This window comes from Diadema antillarum, unplaced genomic scaffold, assembly GCF_040938485.1.
Source record: "Diadema antillarum isolate AM-2024a unplaced genomic scaffold, OU_Dant_1.0 scf00000160, whole genome shotgun sequence".
Classification (NCBI taxonomy): Eukaryota; Metazoa; Echinodermata; class Echinoidea; order Diadematoida; family Diadematidae; genus Diadema; species Diadema antillarum.
The window spans coordinates 1,143,209-1,166,519 of NW_027271049.1; the positions used below are offsets into that span (position 1 = coordinate 1,143,209).

A 23,311-nucleotide genomic window follows, 5' to 3' on the forward strand; every position below is an offset into this window, starting at 1 on the left:
ATTTTCTTCATTGGCATGCAGTTGGAGTATATCAGCTTTGCCCTGTAATGTACATGTAATACTCGAAGGCTTGTGAGGGTTCTTTTCATTACCCCTCCAAAAAGTGAACTTCCAAAATGAAGATTCTAAAGGTACCGTTACTCAAGTAAGTCCTCACAAAGTTTTAAAATACAAAAAGTGTATCTCTTTCATTTCAGAATGACTTACAATTGATGATACTGGCATACAACTGTACCTGTACCCACATGTCAAATTTGATAAAACAAAGTTGGATATCAACATAAACATACATCACTGGATATCATAAGAACATCTTCCACTCATAAATGCTGAAAATAGTCAGAAATGTCACATTTTCATGAATTCTTCAACCCGGGTCTCCATTTTATATGATTTCTGATACAAACTTGACATTTTTGACAGGAGGCAATGCCCCAAGAATTAGGGATAAATGTTTTCCGGTTAAAGTCAAAATGGATGGCACACTTTTTTATTTTGCAAACTGTAAAACAAACAATACAGGTATCTTGTAGTAATTCACATGAGCAAAAAGTAGTACACAACATTTACAAATGTATAGACATTTATATCTTTGCATGAGTATCAGGTATAAAACATGCAGAAATTTTCCACATCACAAAATATTCCACATTTGTATGGTTGTGCCGTCTTTCAGTCATGGACTGCCGAATCTTTTAACAGAGAATGTTTGAAGTGGTGACAGCATAACCATTGGTATTTTTCTCCTAATCGTTCAACAGTATCAAATTCCGACATCGACCGTGGAGAACACAAACATTCATGACTCGTGCGGCAAAATCCAGCCTCCGAACTTTGCTCCATTAATCGCGCATGGCTGGCTCTCATTTCATTCTTCGGGGGATTGATTTACGCCAGAAAGTTATGTCTCCTGGCACGCCGCGCTCATAAACTTCACCTGTCAAGAGTGTAGTCGCATCTGGTGCATCAATGGCTATGCGGTCTGTCTCTATGTTATGAGTTCTATTTCCTACATAGTTGCTCCTCAATACCAACTACATTATTGTGGCCAAGTTATAAACGATGTAATATGTGCTGTACTGACAGAAATCAATCTTGTCAATCGCAGGGTAATAGAAGTGTGTCAGAGTATGTATGACAAGGGGGTTCTCAGTGAATCTTTGTTGTTTTTGTTGTTGTTAACAGAATAATTGTACATTGAATGAAATTGTTAGCAATGCAAGAACCCGAGCATATCAATTTCAAATACGGTATAGTTTAATATCACTGGTGCTTACAATACAAACGCCTAACATTCTACATTATTACAGTACAGATTTTTCATTTTATACACACATCCCCCCCTCCCCCAACATTCTGACCTTATGTCTATACCTGAAAGGACAGTAGTGCTCAATTGTGGAATAAATGATACAAAAATATGGATTTAATCTACTATGAGGGCTCGGCAGCGGAACAGATGAGCAGATATATCCGAGCAAGGATCTGACCTCGTTCGCCGGTGCTTTAATCATTTCCTGACTGCCTGCGACCACAGCTGCTCGAAATTGAAACGCTCAATACCATTGCCGGACAGCTATATAAATATCTGCCGATCCCCTTCCCCTAAAAATGTAACTCTCCTCTTCTCTTACCCCCCCCCCCCCACACCCCACACCCCCTTTTCTCCCCATCTCATCAAGGATCTGAACAGTCTTTTCAATTGTACGTGTTATCACAGTGCCAGCACAAGATCTGAAGCTGACCTTTTCTCCATGTCTTGTCCTCCTACAGTGTATCTACGTTTGTACAACTCTCTTCATTTTGTTACAGCTTTTTTGTCTGTTTCTCTTAAATCCCTGCCTAAGAATATGCTTTATAAATGCACACATCTCTCAATCTGCAAAAAATTGTACTTGTGTTTGTGTCATCACCTCTGGTATTAAGACTATGACCTGGCATTATGCATTTCTTGAGGTCCAGGTCCATATATAGCCATCCAGTCGGGAAGGTGATACACATTTATGGGATAAGTGCTGCTACTTGAACCTGGTTTGATATCAAATCCAGTCTGATCTTAGCTTGATACAAGTCGTATACTTAGGGACATCTCCTCTCAATATATGAGGATATTAACACTAGCATGTTTGCAAAAGAGCTGCAGGGCCCAGTCTTATAAAACTTCCAATTGATTTCAACTTGTAGTTTGCAAATATCTGTCTAATATAATTCAAATTGCCACCGATCAGTATGAATCATATCAATCCTGTAAGACTGAAAAAAAAAAAGCATGTACCTAACTTTGGTATCTTTGTATTCCAAATCTAAATTCCCACAGACCTTAAAATTACCCTCATGGTAAAGTGTGATTCCTCCTCTACCTATTACAATACTCTATGCATAGTTCTGATGTCAAGAATGACTGACTGATTGTAAATTTCAAGGTAACCTACAATTTGCAATTTATTTATTATTTTTTAATATCCGATGATTGATTTACATTCAATTGTAAAATTCAATGCAAAAGTTCTGACTGATATCAATTCTAACCTTTTTTTAGATGGATTTAAGAAATTATTTGGGAGTGACTGAGGGACTTACAACTAGATTGAATCAGTCACAACTTGACATACAACAGGACCCTGGTATCACTCAATCAGCAATACATTTCTGCCCAGGCTACTGGAAAATCAAATCAAATCAAATCAAATAAAAAACAAAACACTTCATTACAACTCATCCCAGTCTCTGTGATAAATAATATTCTTTTCTTTTAATTTTTCCATCTCTAACTATTTCAGCCATAGAGGTGCTAGGGTTTTGTTTTGTTTTGTTTTGTTTTGTTTTTGTTTTATTACTCAATGCAAGTTACTTATTCAGTGAAATAAGGCCATGTTTGGTTGTGAGAAACATTTTATCCATCTTAATATGGATGTTCTTCTTCATTACAAAGCTCTTTCAAAATCACTGAGATTTGGTGCGATTCTGTGTCATAAATTTATGCAAATCAACACAATGATAAAGATGACTACTTGGTCATTGCTTTGTGTCCATGGCTTGACCTGCTGAAATTGTATCAGGTTTGTGTGGCTAGCACTTGTTTCTTTGTAAATCATCCACTAAAATATCAGACTAAAAACAGAGGTTAATAAATGAAAAAAACACCAACATAAACGACGGCAATAAAGTTTAAAAACATTTGACCTGAGGTGACCTACCATCTTGACCTCAAGAAAATACCTGTATTCCCTGGAGGTTACAGATAGTCATCATGTCTGGCACACTACAGGACAGTACTACATGTAGGCCTACCTCAGTTGGCTGCCCTTCTTGTTTTACATTCCATAAACTTTGTTCAGTGTTAGACAGGCTCAATTATAACAGTATGGTTACAGGGAAAACAAGGAAGCCTGGCATCCCACAGTTCCCACATTACATTTTTATCTGCAAGAGGTATAACATTGTACAAGTCTATCATATGTGATAATCCTATACCTTGGTGCATCTATAATATTGAATGTGAATGTTGAAAATACTTGTGGCAATAATTACAGATGGTAATAAGTGGGGCTACATAATTCCACTCTCATTCCATTTTGCAACAACAAATATTATAGTACATTCTAAAATCAAATAGGAGAGATAGCTAAATTGGGAAGGGTTCAGATTTCAACATACCTTCATGTATGTGCATACAAGGGTATGTACAAGTACTAATCACAATAATTATAATCTTAGCACAAAGTATGGCTCATAGAGCATCTTACTGCCTCTATGTAATTACAATACATCATTATCTTTATATGTAATCTCATATTCGTGCTATTCTCTTGTATTTGGCACATATGACTTTTTAAATACAACTGAATTACATGAATTACAAGAGTAAGAACTGTTGACAAAGGGTCTACATAGGACTTTATTTCTGCCATAAGGTCATATCAATAAAACATAATTCGGTGCTGTTTGAACAAATGTGCTCTGAATTTGGTAACTATTTCATTTCCTGGAACGCATTTCGGAAATGAAGGAGAATTGTTGGTTTTTTAGCACTACAGTGCATGACCTTCGCATGCATAAACCTCTCCCTATAAAAGAAAAGAGCGGCCTTTGTATGCACAGCTTTACAGCAATGCCAAGCCACAAAAACCATCTCACTTTAAACCTACATAGCACAGTCAGCAGAGCATGAACTCAACAAATAAATCCCCCAAAATTTCTGCATTAATAAATTAGAGAACAGAGAGAAGCTAAATGGCTTGGCATGTCTCATTCTAAATGCCCACTCTTTTTAGGAATTTCCTACAAAACCGCATACCAAATCTATCCATTAGTCCAGTACGCCTGAAATCAGACACGGAATTGTTTCCCAAAGATCAGAGAGAAATACTGAGTGGGGTGGGAGTGGGGCGGCAGAGGAGGAGGAGGTTAGTCAAAAAGGTAAACAGAAATTGTGTTACTGTTATACTCCATTTCAAATGCTGGTTTAACATTGATACAGAGTACACAAACCCTCTAAATTGTGAAAGGGTTTTACCACAGGAAGGACAAACTCACTAAGTACGTAAATAAAATTTTGAGCAGACAAATTAGATCACAAACTGTACACACATAATGTATTAAAATGAATATAATGATAATAATAATAATGTATCAATTTATAGAGCGCAAAACCTATAGACATATTCTTCTGCGCTATATTATATGAACGCCACAAAGCTCAAGTCCCTCTGCAGACCTGTACTCGACACACGGATATTGATCGAGTTCAGTCTTCTTTCCACAAGGTTCATAAATTATGTACGTTTTACACCTGTCTCAGATTCATCACAGGCAACAGAGAACACTACACATGGGACTACACTGCACAGCACATCACCAGTGTTGCATAATTCTATGGGAACAGGGGAAGCCGTGAGCACACAGTGGACTGGATTTCACGTCCATCAGTAGGTTGCAAAGAGCATAATCAGGGAAAAGCTCCGGCGGGAGGGAAAAGCTCGAGCGGGAGAGATAGTATTTTTCGACACCACTTCACAGGAGCGTCTTCACTCTGCGAGATGAGTCAGAGTGCTATGTATAGCGATAGATCGAAAGAGAGACGGAGCGTGAACTCAATTCTGCGCCAGCTCCGGCATCATCGTGACACGCAAGGGAGAACTGTACCTAGCAGGAGTTCGTGTGAATTTATGCAGTCACCTGCATGCAACCATTTTATTCTCCATACAAAATACTGCCAGCATTTGGCACCTCATGTAATATTAGCCTCTGTTACAGAAAAATACAAACTTCATTGCAAACACAGAAAGTTTGAAGAGAAGGCCTGGAAAGGCAATTTCACATAAAACGGCTTCAATATCATTTGATCACAGGGAAAAGCAATCTTTTTCCACAGAAATGTTATCCTGCGATGCTAATTACTGTCAATTGAAAGGCTGCGTGGGATTTTGAACCCACTTAGGGATCGTAATCCCGACTCATCCGTGCCATTTAGGCACAAATCCTACTAAATGTGCATGACATATCTGAAGGCATCAAAAACTTCACATCAATTCTAATGGAGCTGTGTCAAATCATACGCGAGTGAATAAGTTCAGCTAGGACAATAAAATATCACATCAAAGAGATACCTTGATATGCTATTATATCTGAATATTTGGAACAAGTGAAGGAAAAGATTTTTCTTTCCTTTCAAAACTTGCGTCAACTTAGTAGGGGCCTGATTTATCAAAGCACACAAGAGAAAAACAAAACATAAAATAATATGTAAAAATCTTATGTGCGAAGATTCAATACAAATTTCTATTCTCATTTGAAGAGATATGTTTATTTAAAGAAATGTTGGCAAATGATTGTCTGGATGCTTTATAAGCTGAGGCCCGCTGTTTGCCCCCCCCCCCCCCCCCCCCCCCCCAAAAAAAAAAGGAGGAAAAATTGCTTTAATGACAGTCTGCTTTTTTTTTTGTGATGACAAAATGAATGTTTACTGGGTTACAACAAATAGGCCTATAAGGCATCATGTAAGATTATTGTATGCTATCAAATCATTACATTAGGGATTCACAGCTCATTCTTTGGAGATCTCTGTAACCTGCACAATTCGTGTCTAATACAATAAATTACAGTCATTTGGAAAATGTATTCATAGATGTACAGATATGATCATATAGAAAAACAGATGAATACGATGTAGATAAAGATACAAATATACATGTATATGATACCACCTATTTACCTCTATATCCTTCTCTAGCTCATTCTCTTCTTGCCACCCCCCCCCCCATATTTCATTACCCAGCTATGACCTCTGTCCCATATTTTTTTCTTGATAGGATTGTGTGTGTATATATGTGTGTGGGGGGGGGGTGGGGGTGTCATATCAAGTGCCACGCAAAATCAAATGAATGTTTGCATTTAAGAAAATGGGGAAAACAAAACCATAAGGCCTCAGTGAAACTGTTTTGAATCAAAATATTTTCATCGCTCGTTCATGTTTGGTACCATGGCATTGTGTCTATGACCTGGAATCATTGGCCAGGTGTTAAGAAAAAAAGAAGAGAGAAGAAGATAAAAACCAAGAAACTGTGTATACAACATATGTCTTAGATAATGTTTAGAGTAATAATATTGACATTGCAGTCGCACTGAGAGGAAAATATCACTTCCCCACTCTTTCACTGCATTATATCCTTTTACTTCAGCTGCCCATAAAACGGATAAAGGATATCCTAAGGTAGGTACATCTGTAACACATTGGAGGGTATGTTGTCTCTGCCTGCTCCTGGGGGATTACCAATGGGGCATGAAGCATTACCCCCTGACCCACGAAAACCAGATATTCCATCACTGCGATGCAGTTTGTCATTTCGTGAAATCATATGGTGAAAATAAGGGACAATTAAATTTTTCTAGCAATTTAGAATCATGGTGTCATTTCTTTTTAAGGACTACAAAATGGCTAATTATCCAGAAATATAAAGCACTCAGAAATCACATTTTTTATCAAGTTTCTAGCAAGGGGGGATGCGGTGGACAACCTCACCCCATCCACATACCCCCTTCCCCCATCAATTAAACCCTATAATACAAGTTTATGGTCGATATGGCCAGCTTTAGCTATTAAACGCAAATCACTACGGAGGCTGCATTCACACACAGGAGTTGTCGGTTTTTGTATTGCGATGCCAAAAATAGATTTTATTTGCCAACATTCTCACACAGCAAAAGTAATAATTACTTCGTGGCAAATGAAGCACTTAAAATGTCTACATTGCACATGTGTTAATGATGACCAGAGTGTGACCCAAGGCACCTGTTTGTGGCGAGATGCATTACGGGATAAAAAAAAATGAAAAATTAGATAGCTTCTTCACATGCCATTCACATATATGCTGCACAGGAAAATTATCACAAGGGTTTATGAAAAAGTGATGCTGGACTGAGTTTTGCATAGCGACATTTATCACGAGAGAAAACAATTTTTTTTGTTGTCCATGCACAAGGATTAACAATTTTTGCATCGCATCATAAAAATAAATTTAGAAAAAACATTAATTCGGGGGACTGTGAACAGGCCTAAATTGTTCTGTTGGACGAGCAGAGCTTGCAAGGGGAAAAAAGAGTTTACCTTGACTGTCTTCTTGATTCGTTGTGATGGACCGGGGTACTCTGCTGAGTAGAGGTCTGTAAGGAACAGGGAGTTAATGAGTGTGCTTTTACCGAGTCCTGATTCACCTGGATAGAGAGAACAAAATACAGAAGAAGGACGTTTAATCAGGATACAGTTGTAATTCACACTGATAGTTACAGTATTCAGGTATGCTTGTTAATGTAAATCTCACTCATTTTGAGACCATCAACCATGTAAATAAAAAATAGTGTATTATCGGCAGTTTACTGGTCATCAAATGCCAATACAGCACTGGAGTGGAAGTAAGACTTTTGGTATGGCAACATCAAACATTTTAATGTTAACTACCACACCCCTATATAAAAACTCAGCTGAGCACTTGGTACCCTACTCTGCAACATGGTGTACTTGAAGGCCAAATTCATTGGTTTTCCATGAGATTCTTTCCACACTTTGTTGCACTGCAATTACGAATGTAATCCAACCCTTCCACAATACCTGGTATCTTGAAGTCTTGCCAAATGTCACAATACCTATTACGGTTTAACAAAGCAAGGCAAGACCTTTAAATAAATAATATATGATCATAGGAGACTACAATGCAAGACTCACCTTCATGAGTAATGCCTGTAGTTCAAGATTTTGCCCACCCCATGGATTAAACATCTCTCTTTCCTTCTATTTTTAGAAGACTTAACCCCCTGACCCCAGTGACGGTAAGCATAGAAGGGACCCTCTGTTCCAGGGATTACAAAGGGAAACGCGGACACAAGAGCAGGACTGCGCTCCCAGCCCTCTAGCAATGTTTGGCTGTGACTGACTCACATCTTGTGGAAGGAGGTATATGTATGACCAGGTCCGCGCAGGAAGTTCGAGAACACAATATGAGGACAATTGCCTCATTCTCTTATGCCTCCGACCCTCAAGAGCTGTGAGGGGGAATCCCCTCTTTAACCCTTCAGTCCCCAAGCAACATACACGTAGCTGCTCCTGCCCCTCTCAAAGCTTAGTGAAGTACCTGCGGCTGACCCCATGTGCATCCTGGACGTCGTGGGCAAGTGTGTACTTTTCTTTGCCTGGCTTTATCTTTATATCACCCTGTTGTTCAACTTAATTTCCATAAATTATAATAACGATAATAAATGCAGCACTTATTTTGCGTCATCGATTTAGTGACCTATTCTGGGGTATTAGCGTGAATTACATAGTTGTACATATCAGAGGGATGGCATAGTATTGGTTGAGGTGAGGATTCAGCTTTTAACTTCTTGCAAGATACCTAGAAACCACTTTATGAAATACCAAAGAGCATACAATTCTACAAGGAATTCAAAGTTTACTTGATGAAAATTGGTTTTGAAATGGCTGATATCCAAAAGCAAAGTAAAACAAAGCAATTCTGACAAAAGGTGGGTCCCACCTTTTATTACCTCCACCAAGGAAGGAGGAGGTTAAGTGATCATCGGCGTTGGTTTGTCTGTTTGCAAAATAACTCTAAAAGTTGTGTACGGATTAAAATGAAACTTGCATAAAAAGTTGACACTGACACAAGGAACAACTCATTCAATTTTGGTAGTGATCCAGGAATTTTTATGGATTTTTGAAGGATTTTTCATCTTTTGGCATATAAGGTCAACGAACTTGGGGTTCAAGTTGCACATATTGGAGGTTCAAATAGGCCTACATGCACTAAAGCGTGATCTCTGCTCGGGCACCAGGTGCCGCGTAATAACATTAACAAAAGGCTTCTATTTTGGGAAATGAATTGCTGGCTTGGCAGAGGTCTGTGCTCTCCGAGTGCTTTTCTAGTTTAATAGTATTGCTTTGTTTCAGATATCTCAGCCATTTCAAAACCAATTTTTATTAAATAAACTTCGAATTCCTCTGAGAATTACACGCTCTTTCATATTTTGTAAGAGTATTGTTTTTCATTATCTCAAATATTCATCATAAAAAAGACGTTGGAAAACTGTGCCATCCCTTTACAATGGAAACAACAAGGGAGAGTTAGAGATATATAATCCAACAAATATAAAACCAAAAAGAAAGAGGAAGATTCCGTACAAACTCAAGAGGTGATACGCCGATAGCATATCACCTAACAAGCTCCAAACACAATCATTTTTCTCATAATTCAAATATAGAAGTATTCAATTTGGTGCTAATTTCAGTGAGAACAGGTTGTCATCTCAAGAAACATCCAGGTACTAAAGGGTTAAAAGCCACCTTGGATGAGTGACTGTGCCAGTAATGTGAATGACATTGGCTAGCACATGGCACTCTGCAGGGCCCCTTTGTCTGCTACCAGACGATCAACCTCATGAGAGGTGGCTTTTCCTTCCTTCCTTCCTCCCTCATATTTCCTTTTAACCATCTTCCTTTGTGCCAAGGAATAATAAGTGAATTAAGCATGGCTGCCAAGTACCTTGGACTTCACTGGTTTTGTTCTTACCTCATTTTTACTCCATTTTTATTTAAATGGGACTAACCATACCACATATTGTTCTAGATTCACGGGGCAGTAAACTTTTCTTTTAAAAAGTGTGGTGTCATTCAGATGCGTCTTTGGGTGTTTTCATCAACTCACTTCTGGCGCAGAATTAAGGTTTCCAAATAATTTTTGGGTAGTTTTGGGCAGTTGATAAATGCAAAACTACACATCTCCGAACCTTGGGTCAAACAGTGCAATGGAGCTGTGCTGTGATAAGGCCTCCCAATTGACTCGCCATAGAGAACTTTGATAAACCAACAACTTGAGAAACACAAGGCGTTTGCAAAGGCATTTTGATAACGGGTATTGAAACATGTTTCAAACATGGGAACTTGATAAACGCAGCAAAAGTCAGTTCAAGATCGCCCATCAGCCTCCCCCTCCCCCCCCCCCAAAGAAAAAAGAAAAGAAAATACATATTCTAACCACTCAAACTTTATCTCCTTGACATTCTCTATGATCCTTCAAGATGTATCTTCCATAGTGGTTCTAGGTTATGTAAACTCTGCATCAACTCATGTGATGGAACAGAAGATCTGACGGAAATCACGATGCTGGCAAAGATTCAAAAGCACTGGTGTTTTGGTGTCAATGACATCATCAGAAATAGCACTTTGTGTATCCAAAAAAGCTTCCTGATTGCAGATACACTGTAGCTTCACAAATCTGGGGTGAAAAAAAAAAATGTATCGGCAAAGAAAATGCAACGCTATCTTTAAGAAAAGGTCACATGAATAGTATGCTATTTTCTGATTAATCAGGTTTGCTGGATGAAAAAAAAAAGAGGGAAAATATAGTATACGTTATTTTTGCAGAGTAAGAGCTGATTGAGCTCTTCCCTTTCTTCTTTGAAATAGAAAAGGTTAAAAAAATACACAACAGATGAAAAGAATGTTGACAAAGGGCATCTAAACAGTCTGGCTATTACATCATGTGATGTCATCTTTCCTCCACGCTTTAAAAATACCCTGTCAACTCTGATATCAAAATACCCAACCAGACTGAATGAAGACTACCTCCAAACACTAATGTCTCTTTATAATGATGCAGACATGAACAGACGCAGCTGAATAGGATGATGGCAAACAAAGTGAAAGGTAAAGTGAAAGGGAAAGATATTTTGGAAAAAAAAAACAACCCACACAAACAAATAAACAAACAGAGAAAACTCGATTAACTGCCCCAACCGTGCAAATGACAATGTGGTAGTCTTCATTCATTGTGAGCTAGATTGAGCAGATGGAATGTTGACAAGTATGTTTGGGTGTCGGTGAATTATCTTGTAACTCTAGTATGACATTTTATAGGAAATTAAATAGGAAATTATGCGTATCAGAAGCCACACCTTACAGGATGGATTCTCTGTTTTGTGTGTGCGTGTGCATATGAATTTGATCAAGGCGATTGAGTTGAATCATTATGTTAGAGTTCTATGCAGTCTACACAATGGTGCAGGTCTTACTCTTCTTTTTTGTTGTTGCATGAATCTGTATAATTTCTTTCTTTGCATTAAGAAATTTACGTGATCAAGCCACACCATTATAAAAAAGTGCAATATTAGCTGCTTCATTTTAGTACTTTTTTTTGCGCATTCGTTCCTTGTGAATATGGTTTCCATATCACTATTGAAATGAAATTTGAATAGAAATATAAACTTGCAGTGGTACATGTATGTGTACGTGTTGTATGTGCACTTGTGTTTGTAATGAAATGTAATCCTACTCTATACACCACCCACACACGGGCAGAGTATCATGTAATCATACATAGTTGATTATACCAATGAGACCAGGGACGTGTGAAGTACCTGCATTATATACGAAGCAGATTGATATAAAGTTATTATGATGTGCACAGCTACGCACAACACCTCTGCCTGGATTCCCCATAGATTCCCTGTACAGTACACGACATGTAACTCAGACACTACAGCACTGAATTGAGCAACATCAGCACGATATACCCGGTATCAGGATACAAAAATAATGGATATCTTTTTCTCTTTTTCCCCACTTCTTTCTCATATATGTCAGAATAATTCTATTATGTAAAATGATGACACAGATCTTAATAAAATGATTGGCTGAGAGTGTAGGACTACATGTGACCAGGCATTCATCTTGTCTGACACATAATTTTGCTCATAACCAGTCATTACAAAGTATAATCACCAGTCATGAGCACTTTCACATCACGAGAGTGACTGGGCGAGATATTATTGTTTTATTTACTCACGAAAATGGCTGCTGCAGTTCTAATTCAAAATACAGGTCTACAGTTGTGCATTCGAAATTCTTTTGACAAGGAACTGTTTCATCATTTTGTTAATTGAGAATGATAATAAGGGTGTTAAGGTTTCATGAAAACTCTTGACTTTAGTGGCAACTTAATGACCTTATCATTCGCAACCAAAACGAACAAACCAAACTTTCGGAGGCTGAATAGAACATGTATTTTTTTTTTTTTAATTTGTTTACACCATGGCTAGTCCACATATGATTGTTTGTAGCTATTGCAAAATCAATCACTCCAAAATACAACTCAGGATTATTCTCCAAGAACACCTCTATTTAGTTTGTTTGTCACCAAAACTTCACCAAAGTTTATAAATGGGGACAAGAGCTTAGCAGAGTACTAATCTAGCCATCTGAATAGATAGTTCTGCCAGCAAAGAAGACCTTCGGTAACTGTGAATAGTGTCTGCATTATATGTACATGTAGTAGGGTGCCTACACCACAAAAGTTTAGAACTTAAAAATAGTTTGCCTACCAGTACTAACCCTCACCCCTACGAACCACGCCCACTCCTGATAGTTTTGTTCGCTTCCACCATACCCGTCTTTGGTTTCTATAAAGAACCTAACCGCAACAGTCTGATTGTCCCTGTATGTAGAAGGGGCATGCTAAGCCTCACAAATATGTTGCGTTGACCGGAGGAAAGGGTTCCCGCACAAAGGAGGTTGTTCCTGTTTTATTGAAAAAGTGGGGGGAAGACAAAAAACTGTGCATATTTACCCAAAAGCTAAGAAGCTGAATACCACCAGAAGCCAGCCGACCCCGTTCCCTGGATGTGGATGTTCATCTGCCTCCTTCCACCCCCCCCCCCCCCATACCACTTCCAACACTGTCTACCCATGTAATCTATGACTCCCCATTGACCTAACCAGATTGTAATGGCATAGTTAAACACTGCAGGGGCTCAATTTCAGAAATCCTCAAATTTCTGCGACTGAGCTGTGTGAATTAGCTTGTGACAATTACATCATCACTATCAAGGGATCTACAGTGCATTAAAGAAATGTTGCCATGCCAGCCAGCCATTCATTGAATAAAATGAATTCTAATCCATTTAATAGAAAGCTACACTGTAATCCTTTAGGACTTGGATGTTTATTCAAGCTGCAATGTATGCCTCTCTTTACTCGAGCTAATTCACTCATATTTTAATTTGAATTCTATTGACAGTCCTCATCATCACACAAAGTACATCTTAAACCCAAACAAAGTTCTGGTATGCCTGCAAAAGTTGTCAAATTTTGCTCCAAAATGTGAACATACTTGTATGCCTAGGAAATGTGCGGAATAACGCTGTCATAACAAGATATTCAATGGGTAACGACGAAAATGGGAAATATTAACCAAAAACGTTCAGTCTCAGAACTTACCCGAACGGGGTCAGGCTAGACTCGGACTCGGGGATAACTTGGCCTCGCTTTGCTTGACGGCGGGATGAGTTGTATTGGTTGTCCCTCTGGATTGTACAGTGTTGTACTATGCATATGGAAGCGGCCTGTGTAAACTACATTGTAGCATTCTGGCTACTCGCAGTAATGGTCCGAGTTGTTACAACGCGCGCATCAAAAACCTCTTTGGCGTGCATGCAAAATTAGTGTGCGCCTCTCAAGCACCTCTAAAAACAATCAAAGACGCTTGATAAACAACCACAAAAACTTCAAAGACCGCGCGTCTCAGCAACTGAGGTGATGTGCGTATACTTGCAGGCTTGAGGACCGCGCGCTGTCCATTTGTTTTGTACAGGATTAGCACGCACTTTCCTGTCTGCTCATAAAAGGCCTCGTTTGGTACTCGTAGTATTCAGTACTGATGAACATGGCGATCACGAACTGTGTGTAAATTGTCTGAAATAGGGTCGAGTTTTCCCTGAGACCGAGTTAGTCTGGAGCCTTCTGGAAGAAAAGTCGGTCTACCAACTTCTTAATTATTTTTCTCAAAATACTCCAAAACGACTCATCATTCCGGCAAACCGCGTCAGCCAGGTAAGTTTCTTTGTAGACTCTTTCAATATATTGCAAGCAAATATGAAATGGTGCCAGACGGGTTCTCTAGCCCTTACCAGAACTTTGTTTTCACTTTAATGAGTAGCAATATTAAATTTTGGTAATACAAAAAAAAAAATGTTTAACTTGCCCACACAGGCCACGAGCCCACTCACTTTATTTTCCCTACAGTTTAGCTGCATCTGGGCATAAGGGCAAGTGGGCTTGCAGCATCCTGTAACATTTTAAGGTTTTGAGTTCTACTTCTAGGGCAGAATTGGAACTTGCTTTCACCTTGTGCCAAGATACTGGATGCACAAGTTCCTATGTTTTGTTATTTGATCCAGTTCAAGTTATACTGTGTTTATACTGAGCTGGAGTCCACAATTGAACATGAAAAAGCAAGTCATTTATAGTTTGTGAAGGTCCAAGGGAGAGGAAAAGGATGCAAAGTTCATCCAATGACACCTCCTTGAATACTGTACATGGAAACAAGAAAGAAAGAAATAAGAAACACTGCTCATGTTCACACAAATTTCAAATTGTTCAAACAGCTCAGCGAAATTGACTTTCACACATCAGACATGTGAGGCATTTTCATTGCCAGCTAACACTTGGATCTTGACACCTGCCCATAGGGGTTATTATAAACAGGATCTGACCAGCCCCGTGCACAAAGAGGGAAACTTGGCGTTCCCAAGTTTCCTGGTGAGGGGGGAACAAATTATTGATGGTGCCGAAGCCATCGCCGAGGGCTGTAAAATTGTGCCTTTGGCAATTACGGTACTGCAAGGAGCGGCGGTGGAGCGCAGGCTACGGGATCACACATTGCAGGCAGTCGCGACATTCTGGTGTCAGAAAAAAACAAACAGTACATTTGCGGCTCAAAGGAAAGAACAATCCTTGGTCTGTCAGGAATAGTCATGGTTGAAGAAAAAAAAAAGAAGTAAATTTGAAGCTGATGGTACGACATGGATTTCACAGGTAGAATTATGAAGAATACTTCGTATACTGAACAATAAAAATGCTGAAATACTATTTCTGGATTGATAATATGTTTGGCAACATATTTAAATCAATATTTAGCAAAGAAGATGAGACAGAAAAAGAACATCTATATGTGTAAATTTCTACTGAGCAGAGCTGTTGGATATCATTCTTTTTTTTTCTTGGGGGGGGGGGGGGGGGGGTCATGCATAAAAGGTAGGCCTACAGTGTAAGTCTTTCAACATGTCACTTTTGGTGACCTCCCATATCTTTAGATGGCTCTATCCCAATCCTGCAGTGTTCACTCCTATCTGTCCTCATCCTCATTTTTTGTTTAAAAAAATCTTGACCCATTTGAGTTATCTCAAGACCTCTTCCCAATCAATAACCTCACCTTCTGAACTTGGCACACCGACCTCAACGATTCCAGACAGCCCCTGTCAGCAAACCCTTACCATAATTTTTTTCTACCACAGTAACTCCCCCCCCCCCCCCCCCCCTCAAGAAAAATATTCATATTATTAAATACATGTTTACATGCAAGAGAAAAGTATGAGGATGAAGATTTTGCTGTGACTGCCAAATAGAGACAGGCTAAGGCTCCTGGGAGCAAGGTTGCATGAATTTGACCTCTGACCCCAGCTAGACCAAAAATTTTTTGCCACACATAATGTTTCTATCACAGCTCTAGACTGGGTATTGGATGGATCTACTGGATATACATTGACTGGTATCCATGGGTTTGCCTTGCAGTGAGCAGCCCAAAGTTGAGCAGTTATGCACATTATGGTGTCACACAAATATTGCCAAGATCAAATGATATGCAATGCCAATTGCCCCCCTCCCCCCCCCCACCACCACCACAACAAACAGACATCTCAAGTTCCAAAGAAATTTTGAATGAAACATGATCTTTTATAGTTGGCCTGTAAATGTATGTTTTTAACTTCAACTTCTCTGTGGGAAAGACATGTTAGATTAACCTCTGATTTAACTTTTGTAACACTGCTGTCATCAATACATCAACATTTTACAGTCCCCTGAGCAGCAAATGGGCATTGAAGCTGCAATCATCGCGAGAGTAAAAGTGTCCCATTTTTTAGTTAATATTATAAAGTACACAAAGCTGTACCTGGTAGTCAAAAGCAGCCAAGAAAACAACAGTCATTCTGAAACATGATCTTTTATAGTTGGCCTGTAAATGTATGTTTTTAACTTCAACTTCTCTGTGGGAAAGACAAATTAGATTAACCTCTGATTTAACTTTTGTAACACTGCTGTCATCAATACATCAACATTTTACAGTCCCCTGAGCAGCAAATGGGCATTGAAGCTGCAATCATCGCTAGAGTAAAAGTGTCCCATTTTCTAGTTAATATTATAAAGTACACAAAGCTGTACCTGGTAGTCAAAAGCAGCCAAGAAAACAACAGTCATTCTGTTGTGAGAGGTGTGTCCTATAATTTCATAAAACTTGCTATCAGTAGCATCTGCCAAACTTCTATGACAAGCCCTTTCCTATCTGTTGGTTGCCTAAAAGTAAAAACTGTAAACAGCTCAATGTATCAGCTGGAACTGAAGAAATACAGTCAGCAATGCTTGCATTCATACAGTAAATATCACTGGTAATATTTGTTAAGTCAGGACTACTTAGGACATCAAAGGTAGGCTGGTGACCTCATTATTTGTATGCCAGCTAGTCAAATTCCTGACCCCAAGAGTAAACACTAGATGATATGGAAAGTAAACACTTCCTCAAAGTCCTTATAAGTAACAAAAAATTGTCAAACAAATTTGCTTGCCAGTAGGATATCATAACCTCCAAGGACACACGCAACTTTATTGGAAATATCTAAACGATAGAATGCTGATTGCTTTAGTATGTACACGTACTGTACCTCATCAATAGGCCTAAATGATGAATGCACACATAGCAATGTTATTGCAATTCCTGGGCCTCAATTCATAAAAAGCTGCAATGACAGTGACTCTTTGGATTTGCAAGGCGTCATGGCAATGACACGAATCCATCTCCCTGATAAAACTGTGTTAAAACTGACCTCCACATGCAAGTGTATGCATCAAACATGATTACTTGAACATTTTTTTTTTAATCACTGCTCCCAATGGTAAACAATGCCTTTGATATCTCAAAACATTGTGAGACAAAGTTGTGATCTCGTATGACTTTGTGTCACAATTTGTCTGTGGTGGAAACATAACACAATCTGTGCATTCCTGCATCTTTCTACCTCTTTTGGCAAATCACTTCCTACCTGTCTATAAAATGAGAGAGAAACTAGAAATGTCGCTACAGCGACTGGTTATACCCCCGCCAAACAACATTTCATAAGCTTTGGTCAAAAAACTGAGGAAGTAGTTAAATCCGCAAGATCTTTCCTTGATCTTCTGCCATTAATATGCCGTTACCATGGCAACGTACTTTCGGGTACTGTCGAAAAATGCGTCTTGCACATCTACAACCAAAGGCACACATCTGTACCAAATTTCATGGAAATTGGGCAAAAACTGAGGAAGTAGTTTGCAACACAAAATTTTCCATCATTTTGGCTCATAATATGTGAGCTGTTACCATGGCAACATACTTTTTGTCACTGTCAAGAAATGTGTCATGCTGACCTATATCCTAAGACAAACATTCAATATGAATTCCATGAGAATTGGAAGAACACTGATGAAGCAGTTTTGCCATGAAGCATTTTGCCCTATATTTTACCAATAACATGCCGTTACCATGGCAACGCACTTTTTGCCACTGCGGAAATATGTGTCTTGCACATTAACATATTCAGATGAACATCTGTACCTAATTTCATAAAAATTGATCAAAACTGTGGGAGGAGTTCGCGACGCAAGATTTGTACCCATTTTTGCCCATAATATGCCGTTACCATGGCAACGTACTTTTGGGTACTGTCAAAAAAATACGTCTTGCACATCTGCAACCCAAGGCAAACATCTGTGCCAAGTTTTATGGGAATCGGTTGAAAACTGAGGAAGTAGTTCGCGACGCAAGATTTGCAACGGACCGACCGCCCGACCGACCGCCCGACCGCCCGACCGACCGTCCGCTGATTCCTATGTTAATACCCCCTTCAAACTTCGTTTGGCGGGGGTATAAAAAATGTACAATTTGTGCCTCTCAGAGTTTTGACAGATTGGATCAGATTACACAGTGACAAATCTTGTTTGACAATGCCCTACAGGTGTTAAATAATGGTATCAGAGGACAATAACATATTCACATTTCAATCTCTCCCCCTTCTCTCTTTTTTTTTTTTCTCTCTCTCTCTTTCCCTGTAGGGTTACAATTGATGGGGCAAGACAAATTGAGAATGGTTCATAATTGCATAAATACGATCAGATTACAATCTGCTCTATTATAATGCAATAGGTCATTATCAAGATGGCCAATATTGTCATTCCTAAAAACTAGCAGCAACAGAATGTTAAAATGAATCAAGAAATAAAGTCCAAACATAACATTTCTTTCAGATATACATCTAAAATAACATTAATAACATGCATACAATATAAAAAAGTCTGATGTAGTACATTCTTGCAATCAATTGTTAATTGTTTGGTAAATTATAAAAATACCCACAGATTCATGCCAGAAGTTCTCCTTAATGCATAGATCTTCTTTTTGCAGGGAACATTGGTGAGGTAAGCTAATTGTGTAGATACATCATACATGTATACCAAGGAGGAGGAATAAATAATCTACAGTGTAAACATATAGGACCTATACAGTATAAGCACATTATTGTATCTGGGTAAAAAAAAAAAAAAAAAAATCCATTTTCACTATCAGCCTCAATGTGGTGTGATGGAATGAAATGACTCAATACACATAGCTTAATGTACACCATATTTTCAATGTTGTCATGTATAATGTAACCATGTCTTTGGGATCAAGTGTCATCATTACTAAGGTCTTCTCTCCCCCCCCCCCCCCCCCCCTCTTTCTCTCTATACCCATGGAATGTGGCAAACTGGTTTCAGTATGTCTCCGAACAGTAACAGTTAACACAAAGTTCACATTGTCTCCAAACTGGTTTACAGTGTTTTTAAAGGCACGACAAATTCCAACAAAAATGAAAACAGTTTTCAATAAGCACATTCCCGGCACAAAGTTCCCTGCAAAACATTCTCTAAACTTCATGTACATAATCTTGGAAATAGTCACAACCATTATTGATTTTTCTTTATTTTAGCATATCTGATCTTGCATGGCAGATAAAAGAAGAAGAACAAAAAAAAAAAAAAGATATTTCTTCATAAATCATGAAGACCCTGGTCTCTTGGGAATAAGTTACTTGATAAAAAAGACTTTAAATTTGCAAGGAAATTTACATCTCCACATCTCTGGCATCTCATTAATCAGAATGAAATTTCCTTTTTAAATAACCTTCAGACTTGTGTAAAGGCTAACAATGTTTGCACTCCCAGATTCCCATTTCCTAATACAAACTCTGAGAGCCATCAGAGAGGGTCGCCTTGCTAAGATTGGGGTCACCAGCGCCTGACAGGCAGTTACACTCGTTTGCTAACTTCTCATGTAATGCAGATCCAGTAATATCATACAATATGCATCATGCAAAAAAGCAGTGCAGGTAATGTACAGATGCCTGTATGAGGGTTCATGAGTCAATTCCCCATGAACGTGACACATTGTGCTGGAAAAAACGAAGAAACCTTTTGGGGATGTTTTACCACAGTAAAGGGTCTGTCTAATGTACCCTATTTAAAGTTGCTTTCCTCTACAGTGTATCCTCGGGCATCACTGGAACTTGTTAAGTCTTTGCCTCAATTGTACTGCAGATTACTCAGATATGAACATAGTACAGGGTGGTCCAAAACTTGAAATTTGAGTATGTTGCAAGCTCTGAATGTGAGAATATTGCAGAGATTGTACATGCACGGAGTGTACATCACGAGTGTACAGCATGCAATCTTTCGCAACTTATTTCCATCAAGTGCTGCGTATGTTCGATGTTTTGTGCACAAATTTTCAGAGTAGTTTGATGTTTCTCAAGTTTTGCACATGTTTTCCACACGTTTGATCACATTTTATTGTGAGCATGTTGCCAATTCTCGAGGATGTTTCATAGCGTGTTCTGGTTTTTGACGATGTTGCACGAAAATCTGAGCATGTTGCAGCAATATGATCGAACCCCTTGTGGACCACACTGTAGAAACATACAACGTAATGTTGAAAGGGAAGTCATATCTAAAGATCTGGAGTTTGAAATATACTGTATACGCCGTTATTTTCGCGAGGGTTTAATTTTCGCGAATTTCGCGAATTGCAGTTGGATCGCAAATTTAACAACACGCGAAATTGTCTCCATGCGCTTTGTTGATAGAGCATTAACGTAAGCGTCGACGTCAATTCGCGAAAACAACACCTCGCGAAAATGTCTATGACCTCGTCATTCGCGAAAATATCTGTATGCGAAAATAACGGCGTATACAGTAAGGCAGAGTAATTGCCATGTGTCTTCTCGAGATGATTTACAAAATATCAAATTCCTCCGCTATAACAAAATCAGTCAGTAATTTTCTGCAATTCATACATTCATCAGTGAGACACAAATGCAGCTATAATGACAATGAAGTGTAGTTATGCAGCTTGAACATGAATGAGGCCCACTATAAATAGCAGTCGCCTATTTCACTCTGGACAGGGTAATTAGGAGTACCACTTTACATAAATCATACAGGGAATGTATACAATGTCAGTTGCAGCGCACAATGCAGCACTGGATAAAATGTGTACAACGGGTGTAGATCTGCATGGCTCAATGTGAGTGCACGAAGCCACACAGTTTCAGTTCCCACACAGTTTCAGTTGTGATAGCCATCCTCTCTGGTGTAATATTGTGAAACCTGCATAGTAAATGCACTATGGTTAATGTACTTGTGGAGACGTGTACAGCCATCATGTCAGGGTCTAATGCTCACTACTCATGGGCTTTAGCCAGCTGTGTCTGTCAACAAAACATCCACATGATTTTCTTTTATTTTTCTCCCTTCTTTTAGTCTAGCCGTGGATGTACTATGACATGGAGAAACAAGATCAAGTTTTGCAGTAGATGCTGGATTAATCAATTGCAGACAAACAGTGGCAGAGGTCCAGTGCTAAATCATGACCTGTCACCTCTGAGATATCTTGAGAAACAAACAAACAAACAAACAAAAAAGACAAAAACAGAGAGAATCAGAGAGTAAGGTCCAAGGTCCAAGCAAAACTTAACTTAAATATTTGTGTGTTGTTGTTTTTTTTTTGTCACAGATGATCCTTTAACCTTGTCTCCTGAAACTTTATTTCAAAATAATGTTTGAGGTTTTGAATTACGAAGGTCATCCACAAACTTGAGAACTCAACAAATGCAACTCCAAACAACTCAGAACAATTACATCTGAAACAGCAAGAAACAAATTCACAATGTCGGAACTTAAGCTGATATTCATCTGTACAGCGAACCCCGATACAAGTCTCTAGATGCCCTGAATGCCCATAAGATTCCCTTTTCTCTCCAACCGAAGAGGACAGCAATGAATCTCATTAACATTTATGATGACAGTGTGTGCACAGAGTAACAACACAAGCAACATTCTATCTTTAGGATTCCTAATGACAAGCATGACAGACTTATGGGCTATGCTTTTTTAAAAGTACTGTAAAAAGTGATGTTACAATGCACTGTCATATAGTGGGTTATGCTCTATTTTAATAGGATATACAGCAATCAATAACTGAAGAGACTATTTTTTGTCTTCCCTCTTCATTATTTCTTGTATAATTGATTGGGCACTTTTTAATTGGCCTCAGGTCTTGACCTTGGGTCTAAATCTCTAAGGGTGGGATTTCACGGAGCACGCGAACGATTTGCGAATGACGCGAATGGCAAATTCCAGCATTCGCATTTTAGTCTGCAAAAGATCGCCAAACAAACGTGAGGGTTCGGAAGCGTCGTCAATTGTTCGCGAATGTCGTTTTTACTTCGGCGAGAATTTCAAAAAAGTTTGAAATTTTTTGCGAACCTTTTCCGCACACTTAGTCGGTATTTGCTCGTGAATTGTTCTCGAAAGTGTCTTTAAAGCTTCGTCATATGCGCAAGACCTTCGCAAGACAAGCGCAATGTTCGCAAAATGTTCGTTAAACCCCAAGCAGACTCCGAAACTTCGGAGAATGTCTCGCGTATGTTACGCGAAATCTGCGAAGTTTTTCCGATCATTTTACGACGTAATCGCAAACTGTTCGCGTACCTTTTGAGACATTCTCGCGAACGTTTAGCGCACGTTTGGGGGATGTATGCCCTGTACGTTTTCTACAAATAAAAATCGTAGCATACATCTTAACATCAAACAATTATTAACAACTATAGTAACAAAAGAAATTAAAGACTAGCAAAGAGAAAGAATATTTGATATACCAAAAAAATCGCAGAATACACTTAAAATCAATCTTAAGTGTGTAAATTTCATTTGAACAATAGAGATTATGTGTTGGAGGAACTGCAAAAAAAAAAAGATCAATGCTTTACCAGTGGAGATACGTCCTAGGGGGAAAAATGTAGGCAAACACACGATAGAGAAATGAGAGAAAAAGAAAGGAGAAATACAGGAAAGAAAAAAAATTCAACTCAAGAAAGCTGTTTTGAGTTGATTTTTTTTCTTGCTTCCACCTCTCCTTGCTACATTTTCTCCCATGATTATTGAAAATGTTTCGTTGTTCGCATTTCCGTCGCGTGTTGTTCGTGTACGTAACATGCTGTACTTTAGCAATGATACACACGACAATCGCACATACGTCGTGGGAACTTCGCACAAATTGCGCAAGAATAGTTTTCGGCTTCATTGTCGGAACACATTTGGAGAAAAACTTTTCCGAATGTTGGATTTTGTCATTCGCATCCT

At 38.8% G+C, this 23,311-nt stretch overlaps 1 protein-coding gene across 1 annotated transcript in view; it reads right to left on the reverse strand.

The window, feature by feature from the left end:
- Positions 1-23,311, reverse strand: part of LOC139722202 (septin-7-like) — a 102,133-nt gene that overhangs the window by 51,415 nt on the left and 27,407 nt on the right. The window contains exon 3 of the mRNA XM_071633518.1: positions 7,607-7,713. Coding sequence (XP_071489619.1) covers positions 7,607-7,713 — 107 coding nt within the window. The remainder of the gene's footprint in view (positions 1-7,606; positions 7,714-23,311) is intronic.